This window comes from Tarenaya hassleriana, unplaced genomic scaffold (genome assembly GCF_000463585.1).
Source record: "Tarenaya hassleriana unplaced genomic scaffold, ASM46358v1 Cleome17, whole genome shotgun sequence".
Lineage (NCBI taxonomy): Eukaryota > Viridiplantae > Streptophyta > Magnoliopsida > Brassicales > Cleomaceae > Tarenaya > Tarenaya hassleriana.
The window spans coordinates 1,181,691-1,200,367 of record NW_010965122.1 but is presented as its reverse complement, the minus strand read 5'-3'; the positions used below and the strand labels follow the sequence as shown (position 1 = coordinate 1,200,367).

General features: G+C 30.3%; 2 protein-coding genes across 2 annotated transcripts; one reads left to right on the top strand and one right to left on the bottom strand.

Moving 5' to 3' along the window:
• The first annotated feature begins 13,186 nt into the window (after window positions 1–13,186).
• Window positions 13,187–14,068, top strand: LOC104809923. The gene is made up of 2 exons (XM_010536049.2): window positions 13,187–13,618; window positions 13,885–14,068. Exons 1-2 carry the CDS (start codon window positions 13,294–13,296, stop codon window positions 13,899–13,901), a joined length of 342 nt encoding a protein of 113 aa, XP_010534351.1. The 5' UTR covers window positions 13,187–13,293; the 3' UTR covers window positions 13,902–14,068.
• A 449-nt stretch (window positions 14,069–14,517) lies between these two features.
• On the bottom strand, window positions 14,518–18,334 carry LOC104810157 (FT-interacting protein 1). The gene is made up of 3 exons (XM_010536356.2): window positions 18,126–18,334; window positions 15,322–17,328; window positions 14,518–15,272 (listed from the first exon to the last, which is right to left on the bottom strand). The coding sequence occupies exons 2-3, from the start codon at window positions 16,876–16,878 to the stop codon at window positions 14,580–14,582; spliced, it is 2,250 nt and encodes a 749-aa protein (XP_010534658.1). The 5' UTR covers window positions 16,879–17,328; window positions 18,126–18,334; the 3' UTR covers window positions 14,518–14,579.
• Between the last annotated feature and the right edge of the window lie 343 nt (window positions 18,335–18,677).

The following is an 18,677-nucleotide window of genomic DNA, read 5'->3' as shown; positions in this document are numbered from 1 at the left end:
CCCCCCCCCCCCCCCTCTTTTGTAATATTCGAACGGATACTCACATGTCGCCGGCCGATTACGGTCGGTACAGGAATTACTCTTCGGAAACCTTCCACCACGTTCCGTGTATTCACACGGCCTCTCCGGTTCTTTTATTTTTAATTTATTGTTCGCTTGGATTTTCTGATTTTTTTTATTTGCATAAAAAAACATTTAACGAAGATGAATGTTATCCTAATTAATGCTAGGAAAAAAAAAGACGTACGTCACTTATAAAACGGCGTTTTTTTTTTTTGGGGAATGGATCGATGATTATGAATTTATCTGTATATCTATATAGAATTGAATTTTGAAGATCGGAAAGCGACCCAGGTATAGATGACGAAAGACACGTGTAATCTTGCATGTCTTTCCCGCCCTTTTTAATTTGTCCCTTTGGTTTCGAAAGTTGGTGCATCGTTTCTGTTACAAAAACACAAAAGAAAGGGGCCACGTTCAGTCGTCGTTCACTGCATTCGTTGAGGAATTCGTGCGGGTTTCTGGCTCGTTCGTTTTATACGGGTGAATGATACTTATCAGAATGAGAATATAATTTTTTTTTTATGAATTCTGATCTTTTTAATCAATTAATTAATAAATAATAATAATTTTTAAATTAAAACACAAGAGGATACAAATCAGTTTAATTTTCTGTTCATTAGTTCCTTTGAATATGACACGTGTAAGAATATAATTACTGTAGAGAAATCAATATAATAAAGGTAATGCAGAAGATTAATTATCCATACATTAACACTGACACTATGTATTTATATTCTTAGAAATTTTAATTAACTTCACAATAAAAGTTGTCGATATTAATGCAGATTCAATTAGTTTTAATCTGATTCAGTTCATTTCATCTATCAAATTTTAATCAATGATTATTTTCTGTAAGTTAAATTTATAGAATTAATTTTAATGTCTAAGTTAAATGTATTTATTTTTTAAGTTACCTATAAATGAGTGCTATCAACAAAACGTAAACCACAAACAATAATCTTTCGTCCAACAATGGCGGACCTAGAGAAGATACCGACGACGATCGTTTGCTCTGACAACGATTTTCATCACATCGGGATGGATCTCCACCTTATGGGCCCTCAATTCGCCATTTTCAGTAGGGAATCCGTCAGTCTCCGCCAAGAACATAAAGTAGTCGGGCATCTCCTCCACCACAACATCGACGTCGAACCTGAACGGAAGCTCCAGGACCCGATTGAAGATGTGGGCCAATCGCCCGAGCTTCTTGATGGATTCTCGGATACTCGGATCGCGGAAATGGTGATGGATCTGGATGTTGTTCCTCTTTCTGGGCAAATGATGGTCTCTCATGGCTATCGGATCGGGTTTTTCAATCGCAAGAACTAGAAGAATCGATTGGGTCAAAATCAAAAGGTGAAACGAAAGAGAATATGATAAAGATGATGGGGTTTGGATGGAAATTCAAACCATACAGGTTACGGCTCTGGGATTTCACCGGTCGACGAAAACCTAATGTCCCAAAAAAAAAATGAAAATTTTCATGGAAAATGTCGAATTTTGTAAATTGGGTTATGAACGATGAATCTAGGTAATAACCCGAAATAATCCGCGCAGATAGCGTAGACAATATATATATATATATATATAATATACTACTAAATATTTTATTTAATTTTGAATTTAATATAATATATTTTATTTTTAAATTTATAATTTATATTATTAAATTAAAATGATTTTTTTTAAATATCCAGATAATGGGATGATTTTTTTTATGGAATTTATTTGTAGAAGATCGAATATTTTCAATGATTTTAAATATCCAGATTAAACCAATTAAAAGATAGGAGAATTGGCAAAATACAGGAAAAAACGTAGTTTTTGAAGAGAGACAAAAAAAAAAAAAGAGGGTAATTTTATGATGTATTCGTAAAAGATGAGGCAAGAGGATGCAATACGATTAAATTACTCAATTATCTCTGTTTTACTATAGAAATATAATCACATATGGAAAAAATTTGTGTTAAATAATTGGCAAGTTGACATAATTTTGATTAGATTTGATAATTATCATTACAAAAAATCATGCAGTAAAAATCATTGATTTTTTAATGTTTACATGATTATCATCATTGTGAAAATAAATAAAACATCTCCTTAAATGAACATCTAATACTATACTTTTATATAACATCGTTATCTATTAGGTTCTTATTTGCAGTGATATTTTTTTATTGTTGAAACAATTTGAAGATTATTCTTTTTCGGATGATCATAATTATGATGGGAGTAATATCATTTTTAATTTTATCTGCACTTTTTGTTACATTTTAGTATGTTAAAATTGTTTCATTTATATTAATATCCAAACCTATACATATAGTCATGGTAATATCTAACATTTTATTTTTTAATAACAAATTAAGTAAATCATCACATCACAATATTATATTGAAAAAAAAATATTAATATGCCGATTATAATATGACAGTGTGATATAACGACAAAAAAACTATAAAAAAATAAATCAGTTTATATTAAAACTATATCATTTTATTTAGATCTTGAATCAAACTAGATTTTTGGGTTTTAAAATAAAAAAAAATTATACAAATTTTCTAGATTTTTTTTGAATTTTTCATATAACACTATTAAAAATTAAAAATTAATTCTTTGATCCACTTCTTCCTTTAAAAAACATTTTCTAAACCATTTTTAAAGAATGATCCCAGAAAATTACACTTTCATGAATAAAAAGTTTAATTTTTTAGTATTTGATATTGAGAAAAATTTACTGAATATATTGATATATACATATATATATATATATATATATTCAATATTCTAAGTCATTTTCAGTTTCTCAATAAGTTTTGAGTTTTTAATATTAGAAGAGTTTTTTTTTAAATTAAATAAAAGAATATACGTGGATTAAATTTAGAACAAATCGTACTATATCATAATTTATATCATCGGAATTGTAATTTAAAATATATCTTTGTTCAACCATTACATTTTATTTTTCTTCGATTGGCTAACAAATTAATATATTCATTCATTTGAAAAAAAAAAGATAATTTACTTTCTCAAATTAAATTATTTTCGAAATGGTTATTTTTCTCTAATGTAATATCAATCATATAAGTTTTTCCTATTATTTATTATTTAGATAATCAAAATATTTTTTTTTCACAAAAAATATAAAATTACCCAACAAATTATAAATTAACAGAAAAAAAATCAAATTTTAAAATATCAAATAAAAACATAAATTCTACTATGACTATTATCTTTTCTTTTTATTTTTTCTACTAATATTTGCATTAATTCTTATGAATTTGCATTTTTTTATGCCCAATTATATGCTTTTATTAATGTAAAATTCTCCTATATGGGTGATACTATGGGTGGTTATTTCATGTTTCGTTTCAGTTGTATTCGGGTTTGGTTCGATTCGTTTCGGATTTGGGTTTTTTGTTGTAAAATTTCATGATCTTTATCTACTAAAATATTATCTACAAATATCCGAAAAATTTTGGATAAGTAGATTCCGGGTTCAGTTATATTGATATATTATTTCGGATTCAGTTATTTCGGATTTGAGATATTCATATCCAATATGATATATTATTTTAATCAGTTTGATTCGGTTCGGATATATATCGGTTGGATCGGGTTTAGACAAATTTTTTATCGTATTTTTTTTGGCGTTTGCGTTTAGGGACTTATTTGATAAAATATATAAAGTACATGTATATTTCAGCGAATAAGTATAAATGTAGTGATTCATGGAGATGATTGAAACTCAAGCTGAGAGCTATCGGTAAATTCTTCATCTGACTAATCTCTTGAGCTAAGGAAGCTCGACAAGTTGGTTTATTTAGACGTCTCTAATAACTTGCTCATGGGTTCCATAACATATTTGCTCAAAGACATGCTAAGCTTGATTGAGGTTAATTTCTGTATTAACCTCTTAGATGGTTCAGTTCCAATTTTTGTTCCATTCCAAAAGTCTCCAAACTCAAGCCTTTCTGGAAACAGAGGGCATTGCGGGGACTATTGAGCACTTTATGTAGATATCCTGATGGTTTTGAACACTTGAAATATAATCAAAAGATTTCATAAAAGACGATACTGATTGTAATAGGTTTTGCCATGGTTGTATTTGTATCAGTTACTGAGGTGATTATACTCTTCATGATGAGAGAGAAACAAGAAAAAGCAAAGACTTCGATGATGTGGAAAATCTCGAGGATAACTAATTGATAATCATGGCAGAAAACATCTTCATCAAGAAATGAGTTCGATCTAGGTGCAATTGTGAAAGCAGCTATGAAGGAATCAAACAAACTCAACAGAGAACTTTAAGTTCAATCTATAAAGCAATTCAATCTACGTAGTTATTATTAGGTTTTTGTTTTAAGATCTTTTAAAGATTTATTAGATTGTGTTTTGACGTGTATATTCTAAGTGAAATATCACTAAGATCAGACTATCATAGTTCAGATGTGGTTTATGTCACTTTCTTTAAGTGCCTTACTTTTCTTGATATAACGATCATAATTTAAAAAATTCTAAACTATAAAATGGTGATAATGTATTCAAGGTGTCCAATCAACCTAATCATTATTTTCTTCATCTTTTTTATTTTACAATATAAAACTTTTTTATTCTTCTTTTTAAACGGTAAAAAATTAATATTTCATTTTTAAAAAAATTTCTTTATAAAAATATTATTCTAACCCTTAATATTTTTCTAATAACTGGGTGTCCTGGACCAAGTTAAAACTAATTTCGGATCCGGGAGCAAATCATGTGATTAGAATATGTGCTCTTCTCCCCAACTTAAGGCTCAAAGTCGGGGTAAGACAGACGCTTTGCATCTTTTTCACCGGTTGAGTTTTCCAAGTTAAGTTTTGACCCTTAATTTTACATTGTAACACATAAAAATATAAATATAGACGTTATCCGTAATCATTTTTTGAAAATAAAATATATTGTTATCTCAATATTATTAAAATATATTTATCATTTTGATTTAAGATATGTATTATAAATTTAAAAATAAAATAAAATATATTTAATTTTAAAACTAATAATATTTTAAAAAATTTATACCGTCCGCGCGATTCGCGCGGGTTAAAACCTAGTATCTATTAATAAAGAGGTTTAAAGGATTGTGGTGAAGCCACCTCATCTTCTATATCATCATAATCATTTCCCACCTCATCATTCATATCATTTATGTGGTAGTTTATTTTTATTTTTATTGACATTTAAAATATTTACATTTAAATTAGAGAAAAATAAGATTTTTAAAATAAAAACTAATAAAATTTTTTTTTCTGTTTTTAGTTTTTTTAATTCTCTTTGATTCACTAATGTTCACATATATTATTGGTTCCTTTTCTAAATAATTCTAATTTATATGGAAATAATTTTATATTATAATAGAAATTAATAATATATATTATTTATCAAATACATGCTCTATTAATAATTAATAAAATAATTAATTATTAAAAAGAATATAAACAACAGGAAAAAACGCACAATACATATAGTGATAATAATATGATCATTATTTGTGATATTTAATAATTGATTAAGGACCGTGTAATTTTAATCGTCGATTATCAATTCCCTAATAACTCGAAAAGATAATAAAATATATATAATATACAATTATTTTATTATTATATTGAATTGACTAACACTTTAACAAAAATATTTAATATAATCAAATATATTATTTATAATATGTTATAATATAATTAATATTTTAATTTAAAATCACTACATCAAATTAATATAAACAAAAGATAAATAATATAAATGAAAAATATATGATTTATAATAGATTAAAATACTAATGAATATATTTAAAATAATTGCTTTTTGTTTTAATGCTCGTAGTGGGTAGTGGCCACAAATATTTATAAGCCCATTAACAAAAAAAACGGTAAAAATATTCATTAGCCCTATTAATCACGACATTTATATGAAATTTCAATTAGCTTAGTAATAAGTTTTATCCATAATACTAATTATTAATTGAATTAAAAACTCTAACGGACAAAACTCTATAATTTCTTATTTCGTTGTATAATTATCCTATACACAACGAAAATGAATATCGGTATTTGGTAATATATATATATATATATATATATATATATATATAAAATTCCTTAGTGTCTTTCTGCTAGGGGTGTCAATAGAACCCGAAATCCGAAGCCCGACCCGAAATCCGCTCGAAAAATTAAGGGCTTTGACCTAATAATATAGGTCCGGTAAATAAATGGGTGGGCCGACCCGGCCCGAAAAAAGTTAGGACCGAATCGAGTCTGACCCGAAACCCGTTCGGCCCGCTCATTTAGCCCGAAAAAATATTATATTATTACATTTTTACTTTCATTTGAGATTTAATACCACATAACATTATATAAAAACTTTTATTTGTATGTTTTATATATATATATATATATTTCAAAGCAATTTGATTAATATGACCCAAGTCACCCTCCTATTTTTTATTGTACTGAATATATTTTTCGTATATTATATATATTAAAAATATTATATAATATTTTAAATTTTATATGATTATTTTTTAAATTTTAATTTTTTAATTATGGATAAAAATTTGCTATTGTTTTTTTAAAAATTGTTAAATTATTATTATTATTATTATTATTATTATTATTATTATTATTATTATATATTAATATTTATTTTTTATTAAATAGAAAAAACCCGAAACCTGGCCCGAACCCGCCCAAAACCTTATAGGGCCGGACTCCGGGCCACCGATCATAAGCCCGAAAAATAAATGGGCGGGTCGGTCCGACCCGAAAAATTCGAAACCCGAACTAAGTCTGGTCCGACCCGCCCATTTTATACCCCTACTTTCTGCACGTCCTCTTAGATTTCTTTTTATAAAGTTAACATATTAAAACTTTTTATACGTTTTCCTTTTACAAGCCTACCCTAAGTTAAATTGACCCTCTCCCCCTCCGATTCATTTGAGATTTGAATAACTTTTTTTCCCAAGATATATGTAGATGAATAATCTCCTTGGACATGCCTTCCTATTTACATCTACACTTTTATTTTCTTATAGTTATATTATATGTGTCTTTCTCCATTTTTCTGCAATATAACTATGTTTTATGATTTTTTAAAAAATGAATGGCAGATCCGTTCACGAACATGCAGATTAACCACAGCAAAGGCGGTGCCAACAGTATTAAAAGACAGAATGGCGGTGGAGGTAACCAGTCTAAGATGGGTTAGCTGCTAAATCTGCAACAGATTCATCAGCTGAAAGGGTTTCGATGATGATGACGAAGACGATGAATTTGATGATGGCTTTTTGACGTTCACCTTCCTACGTCGAACAAGATGAAACCCATGATGGTGACAAGAGAAGAAGTTTAGACATAAAGTTTTTTTATAATGTTTGATTGATTTTTAATTTTTGGATTGTACGATTTTCATAATGAGAAAGAAGTTTACTCATTGACAGAGTAAGACCAAACAAGGTTTACTCATTGATTTTCATTTAGTCAGAATTCAATGTTCAGTATCGCATAATTGATAACACCTGAAGCTATGACTTTTATTGTTAAGTATGAGACTGGAATTGTATATGTGAGTATGAAAGGCGAAGTCTTGGAGAAGTTAGAGCTTTCCATGTTGGTGATACAAAAGGAGAATGAGGAAAAGCTTTTCAACTTTCATTGTTTGAATGGTAAGTGGCTTATCTTTTTTTTTTTGTCAAAGTTGTAAAATGGGTTATCTTCACCATTACCAAAAAGAAAATTTTCTCATAAATGGTCATTGATTTCAAGTTCTAACTTTGTTAGACTACTGGATAATCTATTGTTTATTGATGTATCCATATAAAAGACGTGTGTTACAATGTTTATAGATTTCATATTAAAATAAACGATTTTATCATTTCGTGTTAGGAACAGGTGTTTCAACTTCTGATAGAGTATATACAATGCATCAAAAGATTCGGAAGCTCTTAATTTTTACACACGAAAAATATTTCAACTAGTGTATATTTCAACTACTGTTTTTTGTTTTATTTTTCAGTTTTTTTTTGTAAAGTTTTTCCAGATTGGTTCGAACTCGGGTGAGAGACTACTCTTCATACTCTTGTTGAATATGAGAAATATAAAGGGGAAAATGACAAATAAATACATCAATTTGTTAATTTCTTACTCATAAATACATGAACTTGTAATCTCCCAACAAAATACATCAATTCGCAATTTTCTGGCAAATTAGTACACAGACACTAACACCGTTAACTTTGTAATAGTTTCCGGTGAACAGTGCTGACGTGGCTCGCCGGATTTTCCACGTCAGCGTCACATGTCAAACATTTTTCCACGTCATTAAAAAATTAAAATTAAAATTAAATTCATTTAAAATAAAAATAATTTTAAAAAAATTAAAAATCAAAATTTATAAAAATTACAAAATTAAAAATTTTGAAAAAATAAAATTTTAAATTAAATTAAAAAAATTCAAAATTAAAATTTAAAAAGAAATATTAAAAAAATAATACTTTAAATTTCAAAACTAAAATATATACACACATATATACATAAATTTACATAAATATATATAAACATATATACACACATAAATATGTATATATATATATATATACATTTTTGTAAATTTATATATATATATATATATACATATTTTAGTTTGTAAACATATATACACACATAAAATATATATACATATACATAAAATATATATTTTTGTAAACATATATACACACAAAATATATATACATATACATAAAATATATATACATATATGCATATAAATTTACAAAAAATATATATATATATATATTTTATGTGTGTATATATATTTACAAAAATATATATTTTATGTGTGTATATATGTTTACAAACTAAAATATGTATATATATATATATATATATAAATTTACAAATATATATATATATATTTATTTATGTGTGTATTTATGTTTATATATATTTGTTTAAATTTATGTATATCTGTGTGTATACATTTTAGTTTTGAAATTTAAAGTTTTATTTTTTTTAATATTTCTTTAAAATTTTAATTACGAATTGATGTATTTTGTTGGGAGATTACAAGTTCATATATTTATGAGTAAGAAATTAACAAATTGATATATTTATTTGCCATTTTCCCAAATATAAAGTCAATGGAGGTGAACTCTTCTAATTTAGAACCAATGAATACTGATAGTCATGTAAGATCGAGAAAGATACATATAATAGTTTTGTATTTTCATTTGTTAATTTTATCCTTCATATTTTTATTATAGTTTAACTCCCTAATTTTTTTTCTACAAAAACAAAAGAATAAAACTACATGTCGCTAAATTTGATTGAATTTGGTGGTATATGAGTTCATGACCATCCTCACCGCATGCTAGAATCGGAGGCCGCCCTCGCAGCAACGGCCATAATCATCCAATATAATATATTATCTTAACAATTTACTTTTTCCAATAACTTTGGATTTTTAATTAGATCTCACTATTGTTTTAATTTCCCCAATTTTCCATCTATTTTTTTTAACTACTGCTATCCTTTCATAAATTAGTATGTACGAAAGCAATTTAATATAATTTAACGCCATCTACTAAGTGTTAAAACAAAAGTGATGTCTATAATCTTTAACATCAATAAGAAAGTTATTTGATAGCAAATTATCATAACTCATAAATAGTTTTCAAAACCAGTTTTATTATGGTGGTATTTAAGAACTGTTTAAAAGTTCAGAGTTTAGTTTTATGAATGTTTTTGGAACTCATTTAAGATTTCATAATTTATATTTATTATTAAGGTTTCATATAGGAGTTAAGAAATACTCCCTCTATTTCTTAATAGTTGACTTTATAGATGCAAAACAATTTCCAAAATAATTATCATTTTAAAATTTACATAATATATAATAATTTTGTATAAATTTATCAATAATTATTTATAACAAATAGACTAATAACCGCGCATAGCACGCGTCTGTCCTAGTTCATAAAAATAATTACCGACTTTCTTGTCCATTTCTATATGAATCCTAAATAATTAATGTTTGCATTCGAATGTCTCATGAGTAGAAGACCAAATATTTTTCCTGATTTATGGTTTCTAATAGACTAGGGGCCGTGGTAATTTTAGTTTCCCATATACACAATTCCAAAATTAAATGAATATAAACTTTTCAATTAGATTAACTGAGTCTAAATTGAGTTTAAAAATATTTGAAGAAAAAATAGAATGAAAATAAAAATAGATTTAGAAAGTAAATGTTTTTATAATCTAAATCAAATTTAAAAATAAAAAACTCAAATTAAAAAATAATCCAATCAAAATTCCAAATGTGGTGGACGACTATAATGGACAAAGTAAACTGTATTTTCTTTTAACGACCAATAATGGGAGAAGAAAAAGACGAGAATGGGAAAATGAATTTTAACCAATAGAAAACTTAACTATTTGTAGGGAGAAGACTTTAGAGGCTCCACTTTATATAGAAGTCGTCGACGCAATGATTACACTATTAAGTAACTTTTTCAAACAAATTTTTGCATTAAAAAATCTAAAATTTTCCATAATTTCTAGATAAATCTTTAATTTATCTTTATGTTTTCTACGAAGAGATGAGACAATATGACAAAATTTTAATATATATATATATATATATATTATCTAAGATAACTTTATGTTTTGAAAAGTAAATTTTAAATTTTATATTTGCTCTTTTAACTAATTCGTAATTTTACATGGGATTTTTCTAAAACTATTTAAACCGTTTAAATTTAGTTTCGGATTATATATATATATATCAGGATTAAATGATGATATATCATTAAACCAATCAAATCGATATATGAAATTTATAAGGGATTTAACTTCCCTTTGATTATATTCTATTATGAAAAATATCTACTTCCATATTTATGTTGACTTGGATTTTTCAAGACATTTACATCAAAATATATCTTTATTTTAAATCATGAAATTTTAATTTGTTTTATTAAACCATAAAATTACATTTTAATGATACACTAGATTATAGTAATTTTCAACACTTACTCTAATACTTGTTCTAGTTGTATCATTCTTTGTAGATATTACGATTTTAAAATATAGGTTGGCACTTGGTATTTGACATTTGTTAAATTTTATTAAAGTTATGATAGATTTGTTATATTTTATTTTCTATATAAATAAAAAAAATCCATCACAATCTGTTGGACTTTTTTTAATCATTCTCTTTAATGACATCTAAATATTAATCATATTCCCCCTTTCAATAAAAAAATATATCATCATTTTCTAAAATATTGGATAATTTTTTCTTATTTTTTATAAATCTTTAGAATTTTTTAATAGGGAAAATGGCAAATAAATACATCAATTTGTTAATTTCTTACTCATAAATACATGAACTTGTAAACTCCCAACAAAATACATCAATTCGCAATTTTCTGGCAAATTAGTACACAGACACTAACACCGTTAACTTTGTAACAGTTTCCGGTGAACGGTGCTGACGTGGCTCACCGGATTTTCCACGTCAGCGCCACATGTCAAACATTTTTCCACGTCATTAAAAAATTAAAATTAAAATTAAATTCATTTAAAATAAAAATAATTTTAAAAAATAAATTTAAAATTTAAAATTTATATAAATTACAAAATTACAAATTTGAAAAAATAAATTTTAAATTAAATTCAAAAAATTCAAAATTAAAATTTTAAAGAAATATTAAAAAAAATAAAACTTTAAATTTCAAAACTAAAATGTATACACACAGATATACATAAATTTAAACAAATATATATAAACATAAATACACACATAAATAAATATATATATATATATTTGTAAATTTATATATATATATATATATATACATATTTTAGTTTGTAAACATATATACACACATAAAATATATATTTTTGTAAATATATATACACACATAAAATATATATATATATATATTTTTTGTAAATTTATATGCATATATGTATATTAATGATGTGGAAAAATATTTGACATGTGGCGCTGACGTGGAAAATCCGGCGAGCCACGTCAGCACCGTTCACCGGAAACTGTTACAAAGTTAATGGTGTTAGTGTCTGTGTACTAATTTGCCAGAAAATTGCGAATTGATGTATTTTGTTGGGAGTTTATAAGTTCATGTATTTATAAATAAGAAATTAACAAATTGATGTATTTATTTGTCATTTTCCCTTTTTTAATATGGTTAAATTAAATTATTAACTCTTTCATTTTTATGTTGTTTTAATTTGAAGGATAGGTTTATTTTAGAGTAAAATTATTTATATTATTTTTATCGGAATAGATTTCAAAACTTATAAAATTTTAACTTTAATTTTAAAATATTTTCATTAAAATCTAAATATTTACAAATTAAATCTTATAAAATCACGAAAAAATTTGAGACAACATTTTAAAAGGTGTCCCATTAACATTCATAAACTTACAAAATAGTAGAAAACTAATTTGTAAACTTTTACTATGACAAGTAAATTTTTTAACTTATGCCATTATAAATCCCGGACTTGCCAAATCGATTAAATTTGAAGCTTAAGATAATCTTATAATATTGAGCATGGAAAATCTGAAATGAAATAAATTGGTCAAAGTGGTCGGTGGCAAAGTCACTAAGTGAACATACCCAATTTTGTTCTGTCCCACAATACGGAAATTTCGGTGAAACCCCAAATCTTGACTCATAACCACTAAAAATAAAATCATTGAGAAATAATATATAAATATTTCAACTGTTTAAAAAATCCTACATAAATACTATAACTAAAAAATTTTCATATAAATACCTGAACTTTTAAAAATTCTATATAAATATTTAGATTTTTAAATTTTTTTCTAAATAAATACAAATTTCAAATTTTTTTATATAAAAATAGATGATATCATTAACGAATTTTGTGTTTATTTGAAAGTTTTTCAGAAGTTTAGATATGTATATAGAATTTTAAAAAAATTTGTATGAAAATTTTATAATTGTGAGATTTATATAAAAATTTAGTTATTTATATGCCGTTTTATCTTTATCAAAACATTTACTCACACTTAAAAGAAAAGGACCAAAACGAAGAAGACCGTACTGCCCAATCATCTTATAAAATCCGATACCCAACCATTACAAGTTACAGCCATCAACCAGTTTTTTTTTTTTTTTTTTTTATAAAAACAACCAAATAAAAAATGAAAAGAATCTCGACCTGGAACGCGCGAACGATACTGGTGGTGGCGGCGGTGATATGGGCGGCGGCGGCGGCGAAGAGAGGAGGGGCGGAGCTGAGCGCGGCGGAGTGCAGGGAGGAGAGGAGGGTGGGGATCAACGCGTGCAAGTCCGTACTGTACGGGAGGATGCCGTCGCCTGCATGCTGCGAGCGAGTGAGAGACAGCCACGTGGAGTGCGTCTGTCCAGTCATCACTCCCAAGCTGGCGGCCCTCGTCGACATCCCTCGAGCCATCCGCCTCATCGAAGGCTGCGGCCGCAAGGTCCCTCGCCACTTTACATGCGGCAGTAAGCACTTCACATATAATATATATATATAAAGTTTTTAATCTATAATTACAGACAGATATGGGTAAATTTCGATTTCTAATTATTCTTTTTTTGGTATGGTTTCTAATTTTTCTTGCATCCACCTTCGCTTCAGTTAATTAACAAATCCAAAGATCCATAATCGTTTTTTTATACTGATTTTATATATTTCGAATAATCACTGTAACAAATTCAAAGATCCATAATTGTGTTTTTTTTTTAATTTTCTAAATCGATTCTTGCAGGTATCACAACTCCGTGAGAGTCCCTAAAAAAGAAAATAATTAAATAAATTAGTAAGCTTTTGTTTGGTGCTATTTGCTATTTAATCTCGTTTTGTGCCGTTTGCGATGTCTAAAAGAGTTTATGGGAATATATGTTCCTGAAACCGGTCGAGATTCTTCATCTCCTCGGGGTGACGTTTCGTTCTTTTTTTTTCTCCTTAATTTTATCTCAGGACCAGTAAAATTAAATTCTCGACTTATCGCCTCAAACTCTTGAAATTGCAAAAGAAACCTTTAGAAATCCAAATCATGCTCAATTAATTAGTGTTGTAAACAGAAAATGAAAAACCATGCCGAACCGATAGATGTATAAGTTACGAACAAGAAAATATTAGGAGCGGTCACGGGTCGAATATCTAGTTTGATATTCCAAATCATCAAGTAACTCATTTTAATACCCGAATTCGTATCTAATGTAACTTAATTGATAAAATGGTTGGGTATCTGCGAATACCAGATCTAAAATATATTTATATAAGAAATTATATTTTTGGATAGAAATTAATAATTTGTTCAAAATATATCCAGAATTTAAAAATCTAAACACAATCTTGATATATATATATATATAAAAGTATTGAAAAAAAAACACAATTTAAATCAAGAACACAAAATGTATATGATTATTTATAATTAATTAATTAATTAATTAATTCTCAGAGCATACTGTCAGCACGAGAGGGTAACCTGCGGAAGAAGTTAGTGGGAGCAGAGGGCATCTTGCTTCTGAACTTAGGATGCCTCAACCAGAAAAATCCGGCAGCCATCGCCACTATCTTGAAGGGCGTTACGTACAACGCCACCGCCGCCACCAGACAGAACAGCACGAACAAGCACGTCCCCCTCGGATCTCTCCAGCTCAGCAGCGCCTGAAGCCTCTCCCCCTGCGTTGCAATGTCTCCGACCACCATCTGGATCCTACCCGCCACGCTTCTCAACCTGTCGTACCTCATCTTCACCACGTCCTGCCCCTTCGACGTCGGGAAAGTGTCGAACTCCTCGTCCAGCTCATCCGCAGTCGCAGCTTCCGCCCACGACAGCTTCGTATCCATGTGGGAAGGGTGTCTTGCCCTAAACCGAAAGCTCCAGACCCCGATCAAGAACATGTACAGGAACAACGTCGGCAGGATCAGTTCCGGGTAACAGATCAGAATGAACAAGAGGACGTGGAACAAGATCGACGTCACCGGGTTTTTCCAGTAGCACACATCTCCCAGCCACTTGCTCATGGCGATGAGCCCTGAGAAGACGGACACCACCCTGAAGAAATTGGCTTTGCTCCTTCTCATGCTCCACATGTGCGAATCCACGTCTAGCATGTATTCCACCACTTCCTTCCTCAGCGGCGGCTCCGCTCATAGACTAGGGGCCGTGGTAATTTTAGTTTCCCATATACACAATTCCAAAATTGAACCGTACGGCCAGTTGGAGCTCTCCCATTTTCTTCAACCCTTTAGATTGCAGAACAAGGAGCGGGTACGAATGAGTGTAGATTCTGTCGGCCTCGAGTGTCGAAAGCCGGATTCTCACTTTCCCGATTCTCGAATCGACCTTTGCTCCCCCCGAGTTCGCCTTTTCGCTCCCTCCTAGATGGCAGTTGTCGAAAACTCCGAGTGTAATGACGGTACAAGGGTCGTATACTTCCCACGTGTACTGCTCGTTCCACTTCGGGTTGAAACTCTCGATGATGGTTCTTGTCCTAACCCATTTCTGCCCGTATTTCGCCACGCAATACGGATCGGTCGTTGCCTTACCGTCTTTCGTTTTCATCGGGGAAAGCCCTTGCGCGCTCAAGATTCCTACCTCTAGAATTCCGATCGGTTGCTTCCACAGCTGTCGAGCTGTAGGTCGAACATCGCTGATATAAAGAGTCGATTCGTCCATTACGTGGTATCCGCCCTCGAGGCAGACCCGTAAGTGAATCCTGCTCGAGAATTTCAGTTCATGTCTCTTGTCTCCTTCCAATGCCCCGAACCCGAATTTCTCGAGGTTGAACCATTTGGAATGAACCGGTCTGTGATCTAATCTTTTCTCGAAAACGGTCAGAGGCAAGATCAGTCTGCCCATCACTTCATCTTTCGCCGACGAAACCTTGTTTTCGACTGTCAAGTAGAACTGTTCTTCGAACGGCTCCGCAGCCACGAAGACGAGATCTTCGTTCCACATCGGATTCGTTGTCTTGTTCGGACACAACTTGGTTTTCAGTATCTGGTTCCCGATCTGAACCTTCACAAAAGCTTGAGGCAACTGTGTTCGATCGCTCGGTTCGGCATCTTGAGCTTCGATCACGTTAACCCGTAAATACCATAGTTTCGGAGATACATATACCTTCGATCTCACGCTATGAACGCCTTCTCCTTGCACGGAAGAAGCATCCGAATGCCAAGCGTCGGGAAACGCTTCATCGGCTTGTGTCCCCATCCAGACAGCTAACATAATCTCTCCTTTCTTCTTGCTCTCGCCTCTGCGATCTTCCAATCTGTACCATTGAGGGGCAAGCGGGCTATCGGGAGGAACCCTAGTAGGAACCTCGTTCATGTCGAACACGACTTTTCCGATGTAATCATCCCTCGTCACCATCTCCTTGTCCCGAACGAAAACTTCGACGACGGACGACTGGATCTTGTCCTTGGAGAAGGCGAAGACTTGGTTCCATTCGGGGTTCGTCCTTTTCTCGAAATGTTTCGTCTTCCCTTTGTAGTTTCCGAGCTTTACGTCCACGTAAGGGTCGCAGTTTCCGGTCACAGGGTTCGGAGGGAGGTCTTTGGCTTTGACGACACGGACGTAGAGATAGAACATCTGCTCGACGAGGTCGTAAGTACTGGCGGCTCGTTCGCTGCTGATCCATCCGCTTCCACCTCGTAATCCTCCGTGCGGCCATCTCTCTCCGAGCTCTGGTTTCATGTCTTTAAGCTTGTAATCTTCTTGGCTCTTACCTCCATCTTTCTGGCTCATGGTTTGTTTTTCAAGTTCTTGGGATTCTCCCTCTGTGTATGATCCTGAATGCTCTGAGACTTGAATTCAGGTTCTTGAAATAAGAAATATGCAATGATTGTATAACTGTCAATTACAATGATATATATATATATATATGTGTGTGTGTGTGTGTATAGATATTGAAGAAAGAGACAAAACTTCAGGGAAGAACAGAGGATGTAAAAGTTGCAGAGGGGAGAAACCGGAAACAGAGTTAGCTGAAAAAACTGCAGAACAAGAACACGTTTCTTGGGCGACACGATACTGACACAGATCCTTATCCAAATGAAAAATATGAAATTTTGTAAAATATTTAAAATTTTAGAAACTTTTTCCTGTAAATTAAAGAAGTGAAAACCCAGATTTAGTTGCAACTGAAGAGTTCCATCAGACTTGCAGTATGGAAAACGTGAAGGACTGTCTACGAACCTGCAGTATATAACATATATTGCAAAAAAAAAAAAAATGTATTCATATGTCCACGAACATGAATTTCAGAAGAAAAAAAAAATAGATCGAACCATGCATATGTACTAGGGGTGGGCACGGGTCGGATACCCGGGAAAATCGAGAGATTTGGATTCGGATCCGGGAGACTCGGGTATTTAACTATAAGATTTGTATCCGGGATTTGGTATTTACGAGTATCCGGGGTACGGGTATCCGAAATAATAGTCGGGTACTCGCGGATATCCGGATCCGGATTTATTTAAGAAAAACAACAATATTCATATATAAAATTTTTAAAACATGAAGATATATTTATAAAAATTGATGAATTATGATAAAATATATAAAACAAAAGAGATAATAAGAGACAAATAATAATAAATTTAATTTTTTTGAATTAATATTAAAAAAATATGAAATTATTTCATCTAAAATAATTGTATTTTATAAAAATGTTATATAAATATAAGATATAATTATTTATAATTATAATACGCGGGTACCCGCGGGTATCCGGTTTTAAAAATTCTATTATCCGGATTTGGATCCGGATTCACGGGTATTAAAAAATCAGGATTTGGATTCGGATTTGAAAATTACGAGTACCCTAAAATCGGGTATCCGTGAGACGAGTATCCGACGGATACCCGATTTTCGGGTATTTGTGCCCAGCCCTAATATGTACAAATACAAGATAAAGGTAATCAAAGATATATGTATATGTATATGTATATGTATATATACAAAAAAAAGTTCATATATAATTGCGGTGGTACCGGGAGGAAGATATTGCAGAAGTTGATATACGATCCTCTTTGAAGCTCCTAACAGAGGAACAGGAACAAGGAAATGGTTTTTCACAGAAGGAAGAATCCTGGGTGTGGTGAAGATCAAATGGGCAGTTCACAGAAGAATAAAGCTACAATGAGAATATATAAAGAAAGCGAAAGAATTCTCGACGAAGAAAGGGCCGAAAGGGAAAAGATCTCTCTCTCCCTCTCCCTCTCTCTCTCTCTCTCTCTCTCTCTCTCTCTGTCTCTCTCTCCCTCTCTCTCTCTCCCTCTCTCTCTCTCTCCATTATTGTACAATAATGAAACCATTAGAAAGACTTGTAAAGGAGAGTGAAAAGGGGGGGAGAGAGAAACCGTGGAATTCAAGGAATTGGAGAAAAAGGGAATAATCAAGACTGTGGTTCAAACAAAATTTAGTGTAGTTGTAATTTAGGGTTTCTGACAAGTTCATCATGTTTTTTTTTTTGTGAAATTATGTTTTTTTTATAATTATCGTAGTTTTCTTATAAAATAAACGTAGTTTTGAGATTTATAATA